Below are 22,395 nucleotides of genomic sequence, written 5' to 3' on the forward strand. Positions count from 1 at the left end.
AATTCTGCCTCTAATGATCCCTTTGGTGAACTGCTCTCAAAAAATGCAAAATTTCAGATCAGGACAAGCATCTTTCTGTTGATTCAAAAGGACAGCTTTAAAATTCTGTATCTTCTACTGTCTTATCAGTATGTGAACAAACTTATTTTTGATGGCGCAGCTAGATTTTTACATCATGGTGCTATCTTGAGGTTTTTAACTGGTAACAGTGAACCCGCTTAAAATACACATGTGATGAAGATCATAGCTAAAGTGGCAGTTCTCAACATTAGTGAGAGTAGTGAAATAGGCACTCAAGTCTGTTAGCGTGTACACATGTGAAGGACAGTTTGGCAGTCTGCATCCAAAACCTTAAAATAGATCACCTTTAACCCAGTGTGGAGCTTATCTAGGATTTTTTCCTAAACAAATTATCAAATGAGTAAGTCCATGGAGTTATTGCAAAGGAATTTATTTTGCCATTGTTGATAATAGTGAAGCAACTGGGTGAAATTTTAATTGCCCAGGAATGGTTAAATAATAAGAAACTATTTTATAGCCATTGAAATCATGTGTAATGATATGAGAAAATGCTCATGATATTCTAACTTTTAAAAAGCAGGTTAGAGAAGCCGGGCATGGTGGCGCATGCTGATAATTCCAGCATTTGGGAGGCTGAGACAGGAGGATCACGTTTTGCAGACAGCCTCAGCTACTTAGGCGCTTTGCAACTCAGTGAGAGCCTGTTTGAAAATAAAGAATAAAAAATTGGGCTGGGGGTGTAGCCGGGAGGTAGAATGCCCTGGGTTCCACCCCAAGTACCGCAAAAAAAAAAAAAAAAAAAAAAAGATTAGAAAATGACACTTTTATGGCATTTTCCCCAGCTTTATAAAAAACAGAGTTCACATATTCATTTTTTATTATATTATGTTAATATTCTCTATTCTTTAAAGTGGAATAAGCAGCCAGGCGTGGTGGCGCACGCTTGTAATCCCCGCGCTGGGGAGGCTGAGACAGGAGGATCGCACAGGTTCAAAGCCAGCCTCGACTACTTAGTGAGGCTCTCAGCAACTTAGCGAGACCCTGTTTCCAAATAAAAGAAATAAATATAAAAAAAATAGGTCTGGGAGTATAGCCCGGAGTTAGAAAGTCTCTGGGTTTCACCCCCAGTACCACCAAAAAAAAAAAAATAAAGTGGAATAAGCGATAGAATGTACCCCTAAATGTAACTCCACCATTAGGACATCATCAAGGGTTAGTGGTGATTCCACTTTATGATCAGAAAGTGACAAAAAGTTGCCTTTAAAATATATTTTCACAAGGAGGTGTGTAAAGGGTGATGTGTAGCTTTAGTCTCGTAAGATATAAAAGTCCTAGTACAGCAGTATGAACATACTTAATACCTGAAGTGTATACTTACAAATGGTTCAGGTAGAAAGTTTTCTGATATATATTTTTAGCACAATTAAATTAAGACAAATTTATATTCCAGAAAAATAAAGTTGTGCATAACTTGTGGAGAAAGAATGGGGGGAAAGCTGTTTACTTCATATGTATTTTATCCAGCTAAAAATATTTATTGCAGATAGGCTGTGGTGCTTGTTCATGCTAGCCTTTTTGGTTTGCCTGTGTGTGTGTGTGTGGGAGGGGGGGTATTGGGAATTGAACCCAGGCGCATTCTACCTCTGAACTACACCCCCATCCCTTATCTTTATTTTGAAACTGGGTGTCGCTAGGTTGGTGAGAGTCTCACTACCTGCCGAGGCTATCTGAACCTGTGATCCTCCTGTCTCAGCCTCCTAAGAACTGGTATTACACATGTGTGCTACCATGCTGGCATTGTTTGCTTTTGCTCATTAATTCTTCTGGATTTGGAGTTGGCTTTTTATGTCATCTGTCAGTTCCAGGCATGAACCGGTACTTTCAGCCCTTTTACCAGCCCAACGAGTGTGGCAAAGCCCTCTGTGTGCGGCCTGATGTGATGGAACTGGATGAGCTCTATGAGTTTCCAGAGTATTCCCGAGACCCCACCATGTACTTGGCCTTGAGAAACCTCATCCTCGCCCTGTGGTACACCAACTGCAAAGTAAGTGTGTGCTAACTTGCAGCACATGCGCATGGCACTTCGGTGGAGGAGAGGAACAGAAGATAGACATTTCTTCTTTGTTAATGCTGAATAATAATCCACTATGTAAACTGTATTTCCATTATCCACACATCAGTTAATGGATACTCAGATTGACTCCACAGAAGGCTGTTGTGTACAGAACTGTACTGAACACAAGAGTTCAGAAGTCTCTTTAATGTGCTGGTTTCATGTCTTTGGAGTACTCAGTAGTGCGATTGCAGATCATATGGAAGTCCAGTTTTTAGTTTCTTCAGGAGCCTCCACACCATTTTCTGTAATTGCTGAGTTCACTTATACTTCCATTCACAGTGTGCAAGGATTCTCTTTTCTCCGCATCTTACCAGCACTTAATGTTTTGTCTTTTCGATAATAGCCATTTAACTGGAGTGAGGCAGTATATCATTGTAGTTTGAAGTTGCATTTCCTTGGTGGTTGGTGATGAACATTTTTCATATACTTGTCAGCCACTTTTACATGTTTTGAGAAATGTCTCTTTAGGTTCTTTGCTCATCCCCCATTCTGGGGACCAAAGATAGGGCCTTGCACATATTAGGCAAGTACTCTGCCAGTGACTCACTTCCCTAGCCCCTGCTTTGCCCATTTTTTAAGTTGGGTCATTTGTTTTCTTGCTGTTGATTTGAGTTCCTTGAATTTTTTAACAGTTTGGTTTCATTTCCAAATCCAGGAAGCTCTTACTCCTCAGAAGTGCATTCCTCACGTCATCGTCCGGGGTCTGGTGCGCATCCGATGTGCTCAGGAAGTGGAGAGGATCCTTTACTTTATGACGAGGAAAGGCCTCATTAACACTGGAGTCCTGACTGTGGGACCCGGCCAGCATCTTCTTCCTAAAGACTACCACAGTGTAGGTGACCAGCTTAGCAGTAGCCCTGTCACTGATAAAACATGAGTGTACTGCTGATAAAGTACTACCATGGTTTTAAGAAAAATAACGTTCTTAAGAATGTCAAGGAAATGTAATAGAACATTGATTGGCAGTTAGTACCTTCCAGAACAACTATAATAGTATATTGTCAACTTTTTTTTTCTTCTTAAGAAATCCGTCATCATTATCGGAGCTGGTTCAGCAGGGTTAGCGGCTGCGAGGCAACTGCATAACTTTGGAATTAAGGTAAGATTTGGGGGACATGTAGGTGGAAGCAGATGGTTAACTGCTCCTCTGGTCCAAATTTTCTAAGACTTAGAAACCAGTTTCTAATTTTAGTGGAGAATGCTAAATGCATTACATCTTTACACTGGATCCTAAAAATGTTTAGCATTTGAAACTGATTTAATAAAGGTAGAGGAAGAAAGAAATTCTCACAGCTTTGGAGAGAGTTTCAGACTCTTAAGTTGCAAATCAGAAGTTCTACCTTGGAATCAAAGTGAAATTCTTACAAGATTATCTGTCCACACAGTAGAGCAGTAGAGGGTGATGGGAAAAGCCCTTGTTTGTGTGATAATTCAAGATCATAAATGACAACATGGAAGTTCTCCATTTCTTGGGTAAAAGTTTCTGAAATATACAGCTTGATTTTCATACACAAACCAAAGACACCCTTTGAATCATCCTCTAGAAAACAAAAACCTGTGCTTTTAGAAGCAAAATTGAACTAATTCAGTCTTGATAGAACCACACGATTCTTATTCATACTAGAGGCATTTAAGGTTTCTTGCTTCCCCAGAGGAAGACAGAGTAGCATGTTGCTGCCTTTCCAGCCGCTCACAATTTGCCAAGATAGAGACTGTGACAGAAAAACCCTGGTGTGACTCGGTATCCAGTTTCATTTCATTCATGTTAACTGCTCCCTGGATTTTACTGATACGCTAGGTCTGGCACATTTCTACTTTTAAAACTTACTTTGCAAGGTCTTTGGTTTTCAGTATAACCAAAGGTGTAAATTAATTTGGTAGAATTAAATTAGTCTTTTCACTCTTCTCTACCTGGGTAAAAGAAATGTAACTTTCTTTTTCATAATATCTTCTCTGCAGAGAGGTTTCCAGAAAAGCGATAGGTTTCAAATTTTCAGGAAAGATTTTAGTAGCTGTTCCTGAGAAGTTTTCTGCCTGCTTAGATAAGAACCAAGTCATAGGTTACATTTTATTGCTGACAAAACAAGAATCTCAGTTGGATTTATTGGAAGTGTGCTTGCATTTTAAAATATTTTCTGTGTGGTATTAAGCTGGAAAGTGGTTGATTATTTCAGCATTAGATATTATAGCCAATATTTTTGTTTGTGTTTTACTTGGTAAACCTACAGATACATTACAAAGAACGTTATTAATATCCAAGGTCTAAGGCTGTCCTTGGTGTTCAGCCTCCTCTTATATTAAAAAAAAAAAACTAGAAATGGATGGTTCAGTGTTAAATTGATGTCAGATAAAGAGAATGAGTGGATAGAACTACAAGTTGTAGCCTATCTAGTTAGAAGAAAGGAAGAACGTAGGTCTGGGGACTGCTGTCTGTTGTCTCTTACTCTTTCCCAAGTGATGAGGGAAACAGCTGGGAGACATCCATCCCCCTCGAGGTTAGGAAGTGGAGTCCTGTGAGCAACTGGAGAGATGGTTAACTAGCGGGACCCCTTGAGCAATTTGAAGTAGTGCTTTTAAGAGATCAGAACTGAAATGTCTGGTCTTGCAGTAAATAGGACTCACATTTTCAGTTGATGCAACCCGGGGGGCTATGATACTTTGAATCCTAGGGCCACAGTGAGGTGCTACCTGTCCACCTGAGAGCAATTCCTCATCCCACCAGCATCAGAAATTTGGAGATCAGACAGCCTGAGTGTGGGACTGACTTTGTTAGACCAGTCCCATTGAGGTCTTACCTCATACAAAATAGTGTATGATTTCTTAAAGACAAATGCTCATGTCTTAGAGAAGTTAAGACCCTTTTGCAATACTAAGGAGATTGTATACACATAGGTATTTCACAGATAAATCAACTCTTTGATCTAATTTTAAATATAATTTAGGAATATTCTTTAGTAAATGCTTTCCCAGTACATTTCTTGTGCTGGTTTGTCAAATCTTCTGCAATGTGAGAAGACACGGTGTGAAGCATCCTTTCAGCAGGCCACCTGGTTACTCCTTGGCTGAATCAGGATTGTTCTGAACATCTACTTTGCCTTCTGTTCATATCCAGCTAAAATTGTTTTTTTAGAAGTAGACTACATTAAGCATGGAGGTTATTAACACTGTTTTTCTACGGTTTTGTGATGCTGTTGTCTTTTATGACTAGTCCATCCTATTTAGATTCTGTGATTATCTTCCTAGGTGACTGTCCTGGAAGCCAAAGACAGAATTGGAGGCCGAGTGTGGGATGATAAATCTTTTAAAGGTGTCACGGTGGGAAGAGGACCTCAGATTGTCAATGGCTGTATTAATAACCCAGTAGCACTAATGTGTGAGCAAGTGAGTTTCTTTAAGATTTGTGTTTTGGACAATGAAAAGATGACCTCATTGGCTTGTGTATAGATAGTATTAATGTGGGGCTAGGGTGTAGCTCAGTGGTACAACACTTGTCTAACATGTTTGAAGCCCTGGGTTTGATTCCTTAACACTGAAAAAAATATGTATATAGTATTAATATACTTCTATAGTAGGTAAACATGCAATAGTCCCCTCATCTTCTCTGCAAAGAAAATAAGAAAAATTACATTTCATTTTCCAAGAAGGTATTTAAAAAGTTTTTTTCTTTTCCCAGATCTTTCTTCATGTATTATTTACAAGCCACTTGATTAGTTTATAATTGTAGGGTTCCCAGAGGTAACACATTAAAAGTTTAGGATTATTAACTTTGACTTTCCGATAAAGAAGTAATTTTTTTTAGTGCACTATATCCCGTACATTACATAGGATATTTTGCATGTAGTCTTTGGGGGCATACTAAAAAGTATGTGTTATTTATCTGGAAGACAGTTGTTACCTGGCAACCTGGTTGGCCTGAGGGTTTTTTTTCTGAAACATTTACTGACAGTAAACTTCATTCTGGCTCCTGTGAGTGTTTGCGTGTGTGTGGGGTCATTTACGTGAGGGTCAGTAGAAGCGACAGAGGGTCTGAAGGGTCAGTGGGGAGGTTAGCGGGCATGACTTGGACTCCGTCTCCTGCTCAGCACGTCGCGCTGTTGATTTCACGCTGTCTTTCTCACTGCCCCCCTGGGCTGCTGTTCCATTTCGTGCACACTTACCTGTTTTTGCATTGTTAGACCCTTTTCTCTAGGGGAGCTCTAATTTCAGCTTAGAACCTGTAAATATTTTTTCCAGGGAAAATTTTCACCTTCTTATTCTTACTATTTTGAAGCTTGGCATCAGCATGCATAAATTTGGAGAAAGATGTGACTTAATTCAGGAAGGTGGAAGAATAACTGACCCCACCATTGACAAGCGCATGGATTTTCATTTTAATGCCCTCTTGGATGTTGTCTCTGAGTGGAGGAAGGATAAGACTCAGCTCCAGGATGTCCCTTTAGGAGGTATGGGGGGAATGGTGCTCTAAATGTTCTGTCTCCGTGTCGCTAATCTAAGCTTGCTTAGTACTGGCACTGTTCCTTCAGCCCGCTGAATGTCGAAGTAGGGATTGTTCTTTTAGGATTGATGGACTTTCCAGATCATTCCTTGGAGGGAGGAACTTCCCAGGGGGCTCTTTAATGCTCAAATGTGTATACACACATGAGCATAACTGCACAATGGCTGGCATTTTACAAAACTATCTAAGCCAGGTGTGGTGTGGTGCACGCTTGTAATTCCAGCATTTGGGAGGCTGGGACAGGAGAATCTGTTTGTGGACAGCCTCAGCTACTTAGTGAGGCCCTCCGCATCTCACTGAGACCCTGCTTCAAAAAAAAAAAAAAAGAATAAAAATTAGGGCTAGGGGTGTAGCTTGGAGGTAGAATGCCTCTGGGTTCCATCCCCAGTACCGAAAATATAAAAAATTATCTAAATGTTTAATTTTAAATTTCCCAGAGGAGCCGGGTGTGTTGGCATAAGCCAGTAATCTCAGTACTACAGAGGCTGAGATAGGAGGATCGCAGATTCAAGGCCAGCCTTAGCAATTTATCAAGACACTTTCAAAATAAAAAATAAGACGGGCCAGGCGTGGTGGCGCAAGTTGTAATCCCACCATTTGGGAGGTTGAGACTGGAGGATCGCAGTGTGTGGACAGCCTCAGCTACTTAGTGAGGCCCTCCGCAACTTAATGAGACCCTGTTTCAAAAATAAAAAGACTGAGCCGGGCATGGTGGTGCACACTTGTAATCCCCTAGTCTTTTTATTTTTGAGTCAGGGTCTCACTGGGTTGCAGAGGGCCTCACTAAGTAGCTGAGGCTGTCCACAAACCGCAGTCCTCCTGTCTCAGCCTCCTGAATGCTGGGACTACAAGCGTGCGTCACCATGCCCGGCTCATCTAAGAATTTTAATTCAGAATCCTTTCACAAGCTTTGGTACTTGTGCCAGTATTAACCTCAACTCTTTATTATGCTTGGCTGCCTATAATGACTCATTTCCAGGAGGGGCCAGATGAGATTTTGTATATTGCTTTAAAGTTAATTATAACCTATAATTTTGTGACCTGAATGTATTCATTTGTAGATATCTTAATATTTCTTGAAGTATGAACGTTTGAACTGAATCCGTAAGATGTTAATGTGCTTTAACTGTATATGTCTTTGCAAAAGTTCTCAGTTCTTCCTGCTGACTGATACAGGCTCCATCTCTGTCTGGGGTGAACTTCTCCCTAGCAGGGACGGCCTCTTTTTTTTTTTTTTTTTTTTTTTAATCTTTTTCCCCCATCACCTCTAAGAGACTGACCCACGTTCTAGTCACCTTGGAAAGTGTTGACTAAAACCATAAGAGAACATTTTCATAAATACATTTCATTCACAGGGATCATTTGATCAAATGTTGTATTATCCAGATCAAGTGGTGAGTTGTTAAATTTTTGGTGTTGGAAACAATTATTAGGTTGATTTGCAGGATAGTCTCAGAATTTGGTGAGTGTTTTGCTCTTTTGTGGTAGTCACTGTGTAGGGTTTTCTTTCCATTTCTTTTAGAGTTACCAAATAAAAATTTTTGGTGATATTTCTTTGCCTTTGCTTTATAAAAAGTTGCTAAGTGCTAGGATCTAGCTCAGTGGTAGAGCCCTCACTTAGCATATGTAAGGCCCTCGGTTCTGTCCCACGTACCACCAAGTCAACCTAGTTATCAAGGGAGGCCCAGAAATACTGTATAATTTTTCACCTTAATATTTTGTTTAAAAGCTTCCATAAATCCAGGCACAGTCCTGTAATCCTAGTACTTGGGAGGCTAAGAGAAAAGAATCATAAGTTCAAGGCTATTCTCAGCAACTTAGTGAGACCCTGTTTCAAAATAAAATAGGGCTGGGTATGAAGCTCAGAGGCAGAATGCCCTGGGTTCAATCCCCAGCACCACCCATAAATGTTCTCGCGTGCGCGCGCGCGCGCACACACGCACACACACACACACACACACACACACACACACACACACACCCCTCCCTTCCAAAACAGTGCGCACATCTTTTTTTTTTAATTCTTCATTATGAAACAGGGTCTCACTAAGTAGCTGAGGCTGTTCACGAACCGCGATCCTCCAGTCAGCCTCTGAATGCTGGGATTACAAGCGTGTGCCACCACGCCCAGCTTGCGCATATCTCTATATAAGATTACAGCTATATTATATATTCTGCTCTTCAGTATCTCAGGTACCTAAGAGCATACCTTAGTATAGTACATAGCTTAAAAAAAACACTGAAATATAATTACTAAGAGGCTAGAATTCTTTGCATAAAGCATGTGTTCTAAAGCTTTTAAATATTACTTACATTAAAACTACATTAAGGCCTTCCTCATCTGTTCATACTTAATTTTATATTTTTGTTCTCACAATCTTGGTTCTTTCTCCTCCACAAAATGGACAGGAAAGCACAACTGGTGCCAGCAGGGAAACGGACTGCCAGGGAAGGTTCCCACAGTGGCAACAGCCCAGGGCTCTGGGGACAAAGCCAGAGGTCCTGGGGAAAGCCCATGTTACACTTGACCTCAGCCAAAAGACCGAGAAGCAATCAGGCAACCCCATGTCACAGTCTAGTGTAAGAACTGAAAATATCTGATGAGAACCTGGAGTTGTCAGAAAACAAAGAACTGATGGTTCTGCCTGTAGTCAGGCAAGCGCAGCCCTTTACAGAACCCTGTGCCGTGTGTTGTACATGTTGGATGGTTGTCATCACTAGAAACATTAGAGGGACCCTGTACTAAGATGCTTGGAATTAGACCTGATGTCAGGACCCCCCTCCCAGTTGTTGTCCAAGTGAGAGAATATTGGACTGGTTTCACAGAGCTGTGACTCTCTGTGTGGAGTGCCAGTGAATGAGGTAGATAAGTGCTGGGGTTGATAACGGAGAGGATTCTGGGGCTTGGCTGTGCCTAGGGTGCTAGACTGTAAAGGATGGGAGGGAGGGGTGGGAAGGAAGGCTCTGCGAGGCGGGAAAAGATTCAGGAGCAGTGCGCCAAAACCCAGAGTGGGCAGGCATCAGGTGCTGCATTGGGAAAGGCTGGTGTGCACCAGCATGGCTTGTCTGTGGCCTTGGGGATTTATTACCCACCCAAAAGGGAAGCCAGCAAGAGAAGGTACTGAAACAGTGGATGTCCGCACTGGAGTCTTCTTGTTTGGGTAGTTTACTGTTGCTCTGGGTGGTGGTGAGGTGAGATTGACTGTAAGGTGTTGGCAGTAGGACCTGAATGCGAGCGCTAATCCTCTGTTTGTGTGTATGGCCAGATATGTATGTGCTGGGCGGGGGTACTTTTTCTATGTCTTGAGCAAAAGAAGAAACTTTCTCAACTCCACGTAAATGAAACTTTTTTTTTTCTTCCCAGCACTGGGGATGGAACCCAGGGGCATTGTATCTTGGAGCTACACCCCCAGCCCTATTTTTTAGTCTTTTTATTTCTGAAACAGGGTCTCGCTGAATTGTGAAGGGCCTCGCCAAGTAGCTGAGGCTGTACGAGAACCACGATCCTCCAGTCTCCGCCCCCTGAATGCTGGGATTACAAGCGCGTGCCACCACGCCCAGCTGAAACATTTTTGAAGATACAGAACTGCCATGGCTAGGTTTCTGTTAAGATACGATTTTATTTCCTGAGGGAAATCTCTCCTGTAAAGAGATCCCTTCCCCTGAGATTTCTTGGAGAAAGACTTTGGGAATTTGGGTTTTTTCCAGGTGAAGTAGGTTGAGAGCAAAAGATAAGGAAATGGACAGAGAATAATGAATGCTAAGCAGTTTTTCCTGCTTTGATTCATTCCCCTTACAGGAAAGATAGAGGAGATATACAAAGCTTTTGTCAAGGAATCTGGGATCCAGTTCAGTGAGCTGGAAGGACAGGTGCTTCAGTTCCATCTCAGTAACCTGGAATATGCCTGCGGCAGCAACCTCCACCAGGTACCACTGGGTTTTGTAAACATGCTTTGAAAGTACTTGCTGTATATGTGTGTATATTTTGTAACCTCCAAATACTGAAATCATATTGATTTGAATAAACAGAGAAGAACGATTCTGCTGCCTGGAAGCTGATAACCACCACTTTCAGAGCACTTTCATCCCACTGTGGGGGTTTTAAACTTTTTTTTTAAAGAAAGAGAAACCCTTCAAATAATGTCTATGAATCTCAGTCTATACAGTCAAAGAAAGCAGGGCCGCTAGCCTGCGCCAGAGGCGGCCAAGACCTTTGTCCTCTGACTGCCCTTCTCCTTCCTCTCTGCAGAGGCTGTCTGGTCATTTCTGAGGGGAACATGAGTCTAAAACAACATTCTCAAGGAAGCAAATTTCAGCCGCCTCACAGTTCTGGCCTGATTTTTGTAAAAATAAATTTAAGCTTGCCTTACTCCTTTAACCAATTGTGAACCTAACCCCCCAGTATTCAGTGTTTTATTATATATATATATCAGTACCCAGGGGCATTCTACCTCTGAGCTATACTCCCTGCCCTATTTTAAAATCTTTACTTGAAACAGGGTCTCACTGAGTTGCAAAGGGCCTCACTAAGTAGCTAAGGCTGTCTGCGAACTGTGATCCTCCTGTCTCAGCCTCCCAAGTGTTGGGATTAAAAGCATGCGCCACCACACCCGGCTCTCGGTGTTGTTTAATAGATACTCTGTGGATGACTTCATCTGTCCTCTTGAGGGCCTCTCTGTTTCCATTTCATATTACATTACAGTTGGAATTCCACTGCTTTCCAAAACCATGCTGCATTTCAGCCTCTAGAGTTTTATGCGGAGGACTGCTAGTTGGCATATTTATATGTGGAACTGAGCAAATGCAGTTTCATGCCCATAGAATTTTTCTTTTGCCAAAGTTGTTGATACATGATGTTGACTTTTATTTTTATCAGAGAATGGTACCTATGCCCAAGTCACACAGGCCTTTCCCTCTGACAGAAGCTTTCCTCTGTGTTATGGGGAGATTCCTTCGCTGACAGTGGCATGTGCCGGGGCTGGCCCCTTCCTTGGTGTTCGCTGTGGAGTTGGCAAAGCGCCACCCTCCAGCCTCGGGTTGCGGCTCCCACCCAGTGCTTCCTCCCTTCGCCCTCAGGTAGGCTGGAGGATTTACATTACTGGGTTCCTTAAGTCTCCTCTTGTTTTCCAGGTGTCTGCTCGCTCCTGGGACCACAATGAATTCTTTGCTCAGTTTGCTGGTGACCATACTCTTCTGTCTCCCGGATACTCTGCAATAATTGAGAAACTGGCTGAAGGGTTAGACATTCGGCTCAAATCCCCTGTGAGTGTCGTGGGGATAGGAGGCGGGAGGATGTGAAGTCTGGGGCCCAGGCTGCTCAGGAGACAGGCACTGGCTTGGACGGTCAGCCAGTGCCTTGTACTTCAGCGGCACAGCTGTGGCCCGCAGTCAGTAGCATTATCCATGTTAGAAGATGGGGCTACAGTTTGGAAACCGTAGTGCACAGGTGCATGCTCATTAATAACAGATGCTGCAATTCCTCATCTCCTCTCAAGACAGTGCAGTTACTTTCACTTTAAAACGTTTCCTTCAAAGCTAAGCATGGTGGTGCAGCTTATACTCCCCTACTTAGGAGGCTGAGACAGGAAGATTGCAAGTTTGTGGCCAGCCTCAGCTACTTAAGGAGGCTCTCTGCAACTTAGTGAGACCCTGTTTCAAAATAAAAAATAAAAAACCTGTCATGGTGGCATACAACTGTAATCCCTGCACTTGAGAGGCTGAAACAGGAAGATTGTGGGTTTGAGGACAGCCTCAGCAAGTAGTGAGACTTGAACTAACCTGGTGAGACCCCGTTTCCAAATAAATAAAACTAAACCAGGGAAGGTAGAATACCTCTGGGTTCAATCCCCAGTACCACACACATACACACAAAAAAAGGCTGGGGATGTAGTTCAGAGGTAGAATGTCCCTGGATTCAATCCTCAAACACACACACCACACATTCCCTTCAACTCTGTTGCAGTGGGCTTATAGCCTACATTGTAATCATAGGGATGATTATATTTCACTATATTATGAAGATTTTCTGTATTCAAAGATACTTACAATTTTTAATTCCTTGATTTTAGCTCTTAAGTATTGTTTAGATCTCTGAATGCCAAGAAATGATAACCCATAGCTTTAGAGACACACATTCTCATCGGAACTGGAAAGGGCCCTGATTTTAGCTCTCCTTTTTTTTCGTGGTATTGGGGATGGAACCCAGGGGCATTCTACCTGTGATCTACACCCTCAGCTCTGTTTTTTGTTCTTTACTTTGAAACAGAGTCTCACTGAGTTGCAGAGGGCCTCACTAAGCTGAAGCTGTCCGCAAACCATGATCCTCCCATCTCAGCCTCCCAAATGCTGAGATTACAAGCGTGCACCACCACGCCCGGCTCTCTAGCACTCTCTCTCTCTCATTCATGGCTGTGTCTCTTGAGCAGGTGCAGAGCATCGATTACACTGGAGACGAAGTGCAGGTGACCACGGGGGATGGCACGGGGTACTCTGCACAGAAGGTGAGTGCGGGGCTCCAGGAGGCAGAATCTGGCCCCAGGGCCCACAGGGAAGGGAAACAGTCTTTGCACTAGGAGCTTGCCTATGGCAGTCTGTTCAGAGCCTTGTTGGGTTTCTAAGGAATTAGGTATGCTCACTTGACTGTGTAAGCTGTGTACATGATTTAATTGGTCTGACGCCAGCTAGATTCATAGCAGAAGGAATTCTGACTAGTGTTCCTCAGAGTGGGTCCAGCTGAGAGTTGAACAAGAAAGGAACTTCCTTGACCGGATAAATTTGGCAAATATTTATATACTACGCGGTACTTTCAGGAATATAGTGAAGGCCCTCAGAAGTCCTGTATTAAGAGAATCTGTTTGTTCTGTAATTCTGTGCTTTTTACCATGGAACCCTTTTCAAATTAAAAAAAAAAAAATTCTTGTTTTCATCTTGAAGTTATACTCTTATATAACTTAAGTACTTTCTGTAACTTAATGATGTTTGTCTATAGCCGTAGTAGGTGGATAGTGCAAGGTACTACTGATTCTAGTGCCTGCATCCAGTGAGATTTTGTCGCTTTGGAGAACAAAGGCACACACTTGGGGCCTAGGGGGCTGAATAAACCTTGAAAGTTCAGGGGTTTTTTTTCGTTTTTTTTTTTTTTTTTTTTTTTGGTGGTACTGGGGGTGGAACCCAGAGGCTTCTACCTCCGGGCTATATTCCCAGACCTATTTTATATTTTATTTGGAAACAGGGTCTCACTAAGTTGCTGAGAGCCTCACTAAGTAGCTGAGGCTGGCTTCGAACCCGTGCGATCCTCCTGCCTCAGCCTCCTAAGCGCGGGGATGACAAGCGTGCGCCACCGCTCCCGGCTTGAAAGTTCAGTTTTGCCTTAAGCCATTAACAGATATCGAGGAACTTTACTTATTCCCAGACTGACTGTGCTTTCTACTCTTTATTTATGCAACACCTGTTTTGTAATCCTTGATAAATATCATACAGAAATAAAGGATAGTGTGCCCCATGGAGGGCAGAGCCTAGAGGCTGAGTCAGGGTGGGTGCCCTAGTATTCCTGCCATCAACTTCCTGGGAGCTCTGGGGCCAGCAGTAGTTCTCAGGCTGGGCTGCAGGTCGCAGTCGCCGAGGAGGTACTTGAAGACAAAGTGAACAGTGCCCCACCCTGCAGAGATTCTTGTGTTTTCAGAGCCTTCCAAGGGGTCCAGTTGCAGCACAGCTGGGAACCCTGGCTGCATTCTTCTTCTCGGTGGTCATCATTTTTCCTAAAAACCACTTTTAAAATCGCAAGTCTAGCCGGGCGTGGTGGCACACACTTGTAATCCCCGCGCTTGGGAGGAGGATCACGCAAGTTCAAAGCCAGCCGTGCTGGCTTAAGAGAGCCTATTTCTTTCTTTCTTTTTTTTTTTTTTGTGGGTCTGGGGAAGGAACCCAGAGGCATTTGACCTCCGAGCTACACCCCCTGCCCTATTTTTTATTCTTTATTTTGAAACCGGGTCTCACTGGATTGCAGAGGGCCTCACTAAGTAGCTGAGGCTGTCCGCAAACCGTGATCCTCCAGGTCTCAGCCTCCCAAATGCTGGGATTACAAGCATGCGCCACCACACCCGGCTAGAGACCCTGTTTCTAAATAAAAATATAAAAATAAGCTGGGCGTGGTGGCGCACGCTTGTAATCCCCGCGCTTGGGAGGCTGAGACAGGAGGATCTCTCAGGTTCGAAGCCAGCCTCAGCTACTTAGTGAGGCTCTCAGCAACTTAGTGAGACCCTGTTTCCAAATAAAATATAAAATAGGGCTGGGAGTATAGCCTGGAGGTAGAAAGCCCCTGGGTTCCACCCCTATTACCCCCCCCCACACACAAAATATATATATATATGTCTGGGAGTGTAGGCCGGAGGTAGAAGGGCTTCCAGGAACCCCAGTACCACCAAAATAATAAATAAATAAATAAATAAAATAAAATAAAATAAAATCGCAAGTCAGTGGACAGCTCAGCCCCGTGCTCTGTGACACGGCCTTGTGGTATCTGGCCACGTTTCTCTGCCTGGGCCCCACTGCTGACCCTGGCTGGCCACTGACCCTTCTGTCTTTGTACTCTGGCCTTCCAGAGAAATTAGGGTTTAGTTGCATGCTGCACTTTGAACATTCAAAAGCAAATGTTTTTATTTTTATGTAGCTAGTATGCATTGCAGTTTGTGTTGGAAGTCTCCCCAGACATGTGAGTGAAAGCTTTCCAGCCCATGTGATGACCCACAAACCTTTGACAAACTGTAACTCAATCTGGGCTGCTTCTCCTGAGCTCTAGCGTCAGTTCCCATTCAGGGTGTGCCTGTATCATTTGTTTACTGGGGTTCTTGTGTTTTTAGACGCTTTTTTGTTAACCTGTATGAAGACATTTCGGTTTCTTTTTTTTTTTTTTTTTTTTTTTTTGTGGGTCTGAGGATGGAACCCAACAGCATTCAACCTCCGAACTACACCCCCTGCCCTATTTTTTATTCTTTATTTTGAAACCAGGTCTCACTGAGTTGCAGAGGGCCTCACTAAGTAGCTGAGGCTGTCCGCGAACCGCGATCCTCCTGTCTCAGCCTCCCGAATGCTGGGATTACAAGCGTGCACCACCACACCCGGCTCTTCATTTTTTTCTTTGCAGTTCATTCTTTCTTTCTCTCTTTTTTTTTTTTTTAAATAAGATTTCCTTAACCAGATGTGGTGGTATGTGCCTGTAGTCTCAGTACTTGGGAGGCTGAGACAGGAGGATGGCAGGTTCGGGGGCATCACTTGGAGGTAGAATGTCCCAGAGTTCAGTCCCCAGTACAAGCAACCCACCTAAAAAGGCATCCTTGCAGTTCTTTTTTTTTTTTTTTTTTTTTTGGTTGGGGGAGGTACTGACGGTGGAACCCAGGAGCTGTTGTACCTCCAGGTTATACTCCCAGACCTATTTTATACTTTATTTGGAAATAGGGTCTCGCTAAGTTGCTGAGAGCCTCACTAAGTAGCCAAGGCTGGCTTTGAACCTCTGCGATCCTCCTGTCTGAGCCTCCCAAGCGCTGGGATTACAAGCCTGCGCCACCACACCCAGCTCTTGTTCTTACTTGTATTTCACCTGGTTAATTTTCTGTTGTTATTGCTTGTTTGGTTTGGCCACATGGTAGCTCTTACCTATAAACAGATAGTAAATATTTTACTGAGGATATGGACACTTAAAAGATTTTAATGTGGCAGAAAATAAGGATAAAAGTTACAGGAAGAACCGTGAGCTTTCAGTGATCCAAATATCTGAACTCCTTGATGAGGGCTGGAGAGACAGGATGCTTGGGGTTCCGCTTTATCTGTCTCTCATCCTGTTGTCCTGCGCTGCAGGTACTAAACACACGTGTTCTTCCCAGACCAGCCTGTAGCTGAGGCTCTACGCAGGCACCGGGCCAGCCAGCCTGCCTGCCATGCTGACCTGAGGTGTGGATGGTGTGGCGGGCTTCTGCTTCACTTGGCTGCCTCTACTGACAAGCATGGAGGTCGTGGTGGTGGTTCATTGGAGAGAGTGGAGCCCCAGGGCCCAGTCAGGGGCAGGGCACCAGGCACCCATTTTGCAGCGTGGGTTGTTCTTCGCGTGGCCTGGTCCTGGAGCTGGTAGCAGTAGCTGTGGCTTCCTGATTGTCGCAGTGGTTTTGGAGCCAGAAACTGATGATGGTGCTCTTTGGGGGCATTCTTGAGAGTCATTCTTAAGAATCATTCTTAAAGAATCAAGGCATTCTTGAAGAATCCACCTAACCTGTGTTTTTAGCCTCTTAACAATTCTTCAGAACCATTTGAGCCCTTGCAATAAATTACTTTATCCTTATAACATGGGGTATTGATCATCTCAAGACCAGAAATAGAGAGGAATGCTCAGGAGTCCATTTTCCTGGAAGTAAACTTAGAGCAGCTGTGCTCTTGGGTTCAGTTGTTGTGTGTGTTAACTGTTAATCATTTCCCACAGGTGTTGGTCACCGTCCCATTGGCCATTCTACAGAAAGGTGCCATTCAGTTCAACCCACCGCTGTCGGAGAAGAAGATGAAGGCCATCAACAGCTTGGGCGCCGGCATCATTGAAAAGGTGGGCTCTGCGACGGTAGCTTCAAAACTCCAGGTTCACGTCAGGTGGGAGGAGTTACCTTGCGAGACGCAATAGCGGGTCGTGTCTGACTCCAGATACGATTCAGAGATTTCATTTGAATAATCTCAGGAAGAATACAAGGAATACTTATCAAAACAAAAGGCTGGCCGAGGTCTGAGTTTTGACTTTTAGGAGAATGGATCTTGTTACTCAGACTTCACCTGTGCTTATAAGAGTCGTTACTTCTCCTGCCTTCCTTGCCCGCTTTCTACCTACTGCCCCAGCGGGGACAGTGGTTTACTTCCTCTGCCTTTAAAATCTCCTTTAGCTTTGTGTGTGTGTGTGTGTGGGGGGGGGGTACTGGGGGTGGAACCCAGGGGCTTTTCTATCTCCGGGCTATACTCCCAGACCTATTTTCTACTTTATTTGGAAACAGGGTCTCACTAGTTGCTGAGAGCCTCACTAAGCAGCTGAGGCTGGCTTCGAACCTGTGCGATCCTCCTGTCTCAGCCTCCCGAGTGCTGGGATTACAAGCATGCGCCACCACGCCCGGCTTTAAAATCTCCTTTAGAAAAGCCTGCCGGTAGCCAGGCGTGATGGTGCACGCATGTAATCCCAGTGTGCGGGAAGCTGAGGCAGGAGGATCATTGGTTCACGGCCAGCCTCGGCTACTTAGTGAGGTCCTCTGCAAATTAGCAAGACCCTGCAGGTACGGGACCCGTGGGTTGTAGCTGTCTAGTGCCCCAAGACCAGGCCTCACCTGCAGGCTGGCCTGTGGGTTCCCAGTGGGTCCCGCCTTGACCCAGGGAGTGAGGAACCGGGAGGCAGGATGCTGAGGAGGGGAGCGGGAGAGAAGGCTGAAGGCAGCATGTGCTCCGGAGCAGAGCGTGTGCTGTGCCTTGGATTCGAGGTGCCTCTCACACCCTTCTTGTTTGCTTTCCAGATTGCCTTGCAATTTCCGTATAGATTTTGGGACAGTAAAGTTCAAGGAGCTGACTTTTTTGGCCATGTCCCACCCAGCGCCAGCCAGCGAGGACTCTTCGCTGTATACTATGATATGGATCCCCAGGTAGAATCATGTGTGAAAACTGGCTTGAATTCCCATCTGAAAGTTTAGAATTTGTCAGTTATTAGGAACAAAGGAATATTGAGTGGGTTCATAAGATATGTTTACATTTGGGGCAGACACCTGGACTGGGTCACTTTTCCATGGAAAAGGAATGCTAGTATTTGCCTGATTTTCTTGAAGTACTAGTGTGACTTAGTGCTTGTGGAAAGAGTTATTTCACACTGAGGGGGAATTCCTCTTAGGCCGTAGGTGACAGCATAGTAATTGAGGAATTTGGAATTCCCCATCAGCCTTCTAGTTCACTGAAGGGCGGGCTGGTTGGCCCAGGTGGAGGGCCAGGGAGCCACCTGGCGAGGGGTGGGGAGAGGGAAGGGGTGCGCCTGGAACGCGGAAGCTGAGACTCCCCTGCCTTGCAGCTGTGTGGCTGCCTACAGAAGAATCACAGCCACTGTGCCCTGCTTTCTCTCAGTTCTTTTTTTTTTTTTTTTTTTTTTGGTGGTACTGGGGATGGAACCCAGGGCCTTTCTACCTCCGGGCTATACTCCCAGACCTATTTTTAAATTTTTTTTTTTTTGGAAACAGGGTCTCACTAAGTTGCTGAGAGCCTCAGTAAGTAGCTGAGGCTGGCTTCGAACCTCCGCGATCCTCCTGTCTCAGCCTCCCAAGCACGGGGATTACAAGCGTGCGCCACCATGCCCGGCTCTCAGTTCTTTTTTAATAAGATTTCCTTAACCAGTTCCAAGAAACTGCCGTGAAGTTTCACCTGGAACCAAGGCAGTTCTTCACTTGAGAAAGCTTTTTCTGCAGATCTTTCTTCTCAGTCTCTTTCTACTACTTTTGAAGCAAGGTTTGATAAGCAAATAGCCAAGAGAACCCTGAACCAGACATTTATATTAATTCCTAGTATTTTTTTTCCCAGCAGGGAACAGTCAAATGGGTATGAGTAATGTGTTTGTGGAAAATAGATGGGCAGTTGAAGGGAGAATAGGGGCAGTTGGAAGTTCTGAGATTGACCTGTGAGGACGCCCTAGTGTTTTTGGAACTGAGCATTTAGAGATTGGAACTGATGCAAAAGTATCAGCCGCTTCCCCTCGCCATGTCTCTAGAAGCAGCAGAGCGTGTTGATGTCGGTGATCGCCGGTGAGGCCGTTGCGTCCGTTAGGACCCTGGATGACAAGCAGGTGCTGCAGCAGTGCATGGCCACCCTCCGGGAGCTGTTCAAGGAGCAGGTCAGCAGCGGCGGCTCTCCGGGGGTGTGGGCGAGGGGAGCCGCCCACGTTACTGAGTGCAGGGACCCCGAACAGCGGGCCGCACGACCTCGAGTGGCCCTCTTGCCACTTGAAGCCTGGGTCATTGGCTGGGGCTCACCTAGCAAGACAGTACAGCAGGGGTGACTCAACAACAGAAACTTATTTTCTCACAGTCATTGGGGCTCTAAGATCAAGGTGTCAGCAGGGTTGTCTCTTTAGTAAAGGCTTCTCTTTGTGGTTTATAGATGGCCATCCTCTGTCTCCTCGCGCGGTCTCTTCTATGTCTGTGTCCTTATCTCCTTTTTATAGGGACAGAAACCAGTCAGATTGGATTGGACCTACGCCAACAACCGCATTTTAATTATTAAAGACCCGGTCCTGATAGTCACAGTCTGACCTGAGAAGGGTTGGGACTTCAGCATAGGCATTTGGGGGGCCAAGAACAGCCTTTTATACAATTTTTTCCTCAACTCATACATATCCTCCTTTACTAAAGATGTAGAAGGCTAAGCATTTTCAATAGATCTATATTGACACACCCTAGAAGCTTTAGTTACAACTTCCTTTTTTTGGGAAGGGTAATGGGGATGGAACTCAGGGGCCCTCTACCACTGGGCTGCACCCTCACCCCTGTTTATGTTTGGGGTTTTTTTTGTTGTTGTTTGAAAACAGTATTTCACTAAGTAGCTGAGGCTGGCCCTGAACCTGCAATCTCATCTCAGCCTCCCAAGTACTGGGATTACAGGCATGCACCACCTTGCCCAGCCAACTTTCCCTTAATAAAAGGGCTATTGTCCAGAATTATTATTATTGGGGGGGCAGTACTGGGGATGGAACCCAGGGGCATTCTACCGCCAGGCTACACCCTCAGCCCTATATTTTATTCTTTACTTTGAAATAGGGTCTCACTAAATTGCAGAAGGCCTACTAAGTAGCTGAGGTTGGCAACGAATCTATGATCCTCCTGTCTCAGCCTCCCAAGTACTGGGATTACAGATGTGTACCACCATGCCCGGCTTCAGAATTTTCTTGATTCCCACACAGGCAATCTTTTATTCTACCTTTTTTCCCCAAAGAGTTCAAGGTACTTTGTTTATAAGTTTACAAAAGTTATGCAAACTAGAGAAATAGCAGGGTATCCGGGCATACGGTCCGTTTTATGTGAGAGGTCTCCTATCACAAAAGTTCCCTCCTTGAGCTTTTCCCCAAATGTGTTTTAAATGAATTTTTTGGAAAGCAGCAGAGTTTCCAGAGGAGTATTTTCATGTTGAACAACATCGTTAGACGTCAAGCATACCCTCGCGTTACTGTTTTGTGGAGAAGCCTCTGGAGTTCTCGTAGCTCCCTTCCCCCCTGTGCCATCTCTCCCACACATGCCATGTGATGAAACTGGGAAGGCCTGAACTCAGCCGCTGGCGATGCCCCACAGGCGGGCACCGCGCTGAGTGTCCAAGTGAGGGACCGAGAAGCGCTGCTACCACAGTGAAGCAGTCCTGAAGGGAGAGCCGTGCGTTCTAACTCGAGTTGCACCTTATCCAAGTCCCTTCTTGAGCCTATTTCATAATTTTATTTGGACACAGGAGGTCCCAGATCCCACAAAATACTTTGTCACTCACTGGAGCACAGAACCATGGATCCACATGGCATACAGTTATGTGAAGACATTTGGAAGTGGTGAGGCTTACGATATCATTGCTGAAGAAATACAAGGGACTGTCTTTTTCGCTGGTGAGGTAAGTATGTTGATTCCAAACCCAATTATATTGACTTTTTCCTTAAAGTGCTATTGCCCGGATAATAATCCAAGTCAAATACTGTTGAGTCTTAAGACTGCAAGTAGCAGAAGCCTTCTCAATACTGGGAGCGTATCTAAGACAGCCATTTTTAACTCCTCTGGCCATTTCTTCTGGACTTTCCTATCTTAAAATCATGTTTATGTCACCATGATCCTGCAGAGTCCCTGTGTACCCTTGTCTAAGTGCGGTCAGTTCACACTGGTCTCATGGTTTCTATCTGTGACTGTGTACATGGCGTTTGCTGCCGAGCAGGTGCTCATATCAGCTCTGAGGGGTTGCAGCAGGTGGAGTGTGCAGTCTGGTGAGGGGCTAATTGCTAGTCTTTATTGATTTAATTACTTTTTTTTTTTGTACTGGGCATTGAACCAGGGGCATTCTACCTCCGAGCTACAACCCAAGTCCTATTTTTTATTTTATTTTATTCTTTGGTACTGGGGTTCCTGGAAACCCTTCTACCTCTGGGCTACTCCCAGACACCTATTTTTTATATTTTTATTTGGAAACCGGGTCTCTTAAGCCAGTGAGGCTGGCTCCGAACCTGCGAAATCCTCCTGTCTCTGCCTCCCAAGCGCAGGGATGACAAGCGTGCACTACCACGCCCAGCTTCTTTATTTTGAAACAGAGCTTCACTAAGCAGCCGAGGCTGGCCCTGAACCTGTGATCCTCCTGCCTCAGCCTCCCAAGTACTGGGATTCTGGGAGTCTTTAAGCCAGTCCTGTTTGGGCTTTGCCACCCAGCTCCATGGGCTCGTGCCCCTAATGACTGAGGTGTCTGACGGGTGCTTTGTGGAGTTGGTTTGCTTGTTGTCATCACCCCCACACCCACCATCCCAAATCCAAAGTGAATTGTTACCATCCTCCCATCTGTAGTCATACTTTGTGTGCCTTATGTAGGGCGCACTGGAGAGTATACACTTGTTACCTCAGTATCACCTGGGTCCTAGGTGTATGATTTCAAGTTATGCATTTATTTTTTGCAGGCAACAAACAGACATTTTCCACAAACTGTTACAGGGGCATATTTGAGCGGTGTTCGAGAAGCAAGCAAGATTGCAGCCTTTTAA

At 44.6% G+C, this 22,395-nt stretch overlaps 1 protein-coding gene across 4 annotated transcripts in view; it reads left to right on the top strand.

The window, feature by feature from the left end:
• Positions 1–22,395, top strand: part of KDM1B (lysine demethylase 1B) — a gene marked incomplete at both ends in the record, with an annotated part of 41,149 nt that extends 18,754 nt beyond the window's left edge. The window contains 13 exons of one of the 4 annotated variants that reach the window (XM_080709780.1): positions 1,881–2,065; positions 2,793–2,969; positions 3,162–3,236; positions 5,381–5,518; positions 6,408–6,579; positions 10,432–10,559; positions 11,763–11,894; positions 13,058–13,132; positions 17,101–17,217; positions 18,161–18,286; positions 19,393–19,515; positions 21,117–21,269; positions 22,312–22,395. In XM_080709780.1, the coding sequence (XP_080565906.1) occupies positions 1,881–2,065; positions 2,793–2,969; positions 3,162–3,236; positions 5,381–5,518; positions 6,408–6,579; positions 10,432–10,559; positions 11,763–11,894; positions 13,058–13,132; positions 17,101–17,217; positions 18,161–18,286; positions 19,393–19,515; positions 21,117–21,269; positions 22,312–22,395 (1,685 nt within the window). The remainder of the gene's footprint in view (positions 1–1,880; positions 2,066–2,792; positions 2,970–3,161; positions 3,237–5,380; positions 5,519–6,407; positions 6,580–10,431; positions 10,560–11,762; positions 11,895–13,057; positions 13,133–17,100; positions 17,218–18,160; positions 18,287–19,392; positions 19,516–21,116; positions 21,270–22,311) is intronic. The other 3 variants (XM_080709781.1, XM_080709782.1, XM_080709783.1) reach the window with 3 other exon arrangements.

The sequence above is a fragment of the Muscardinus avellanarius genome (genome assembly GCF_963383645.1).
Source record: "Muscardinus avellanarius genome assembly, chromosome: 14".
In the NCBI taxonomy this organism is placed as follows: domain Eukaryota; kingdom Metazoa; phylum Chordata; class Mammalia; order Rodentia; family Gliridae; genus Muscardinus; species Muscardinus avellanarius.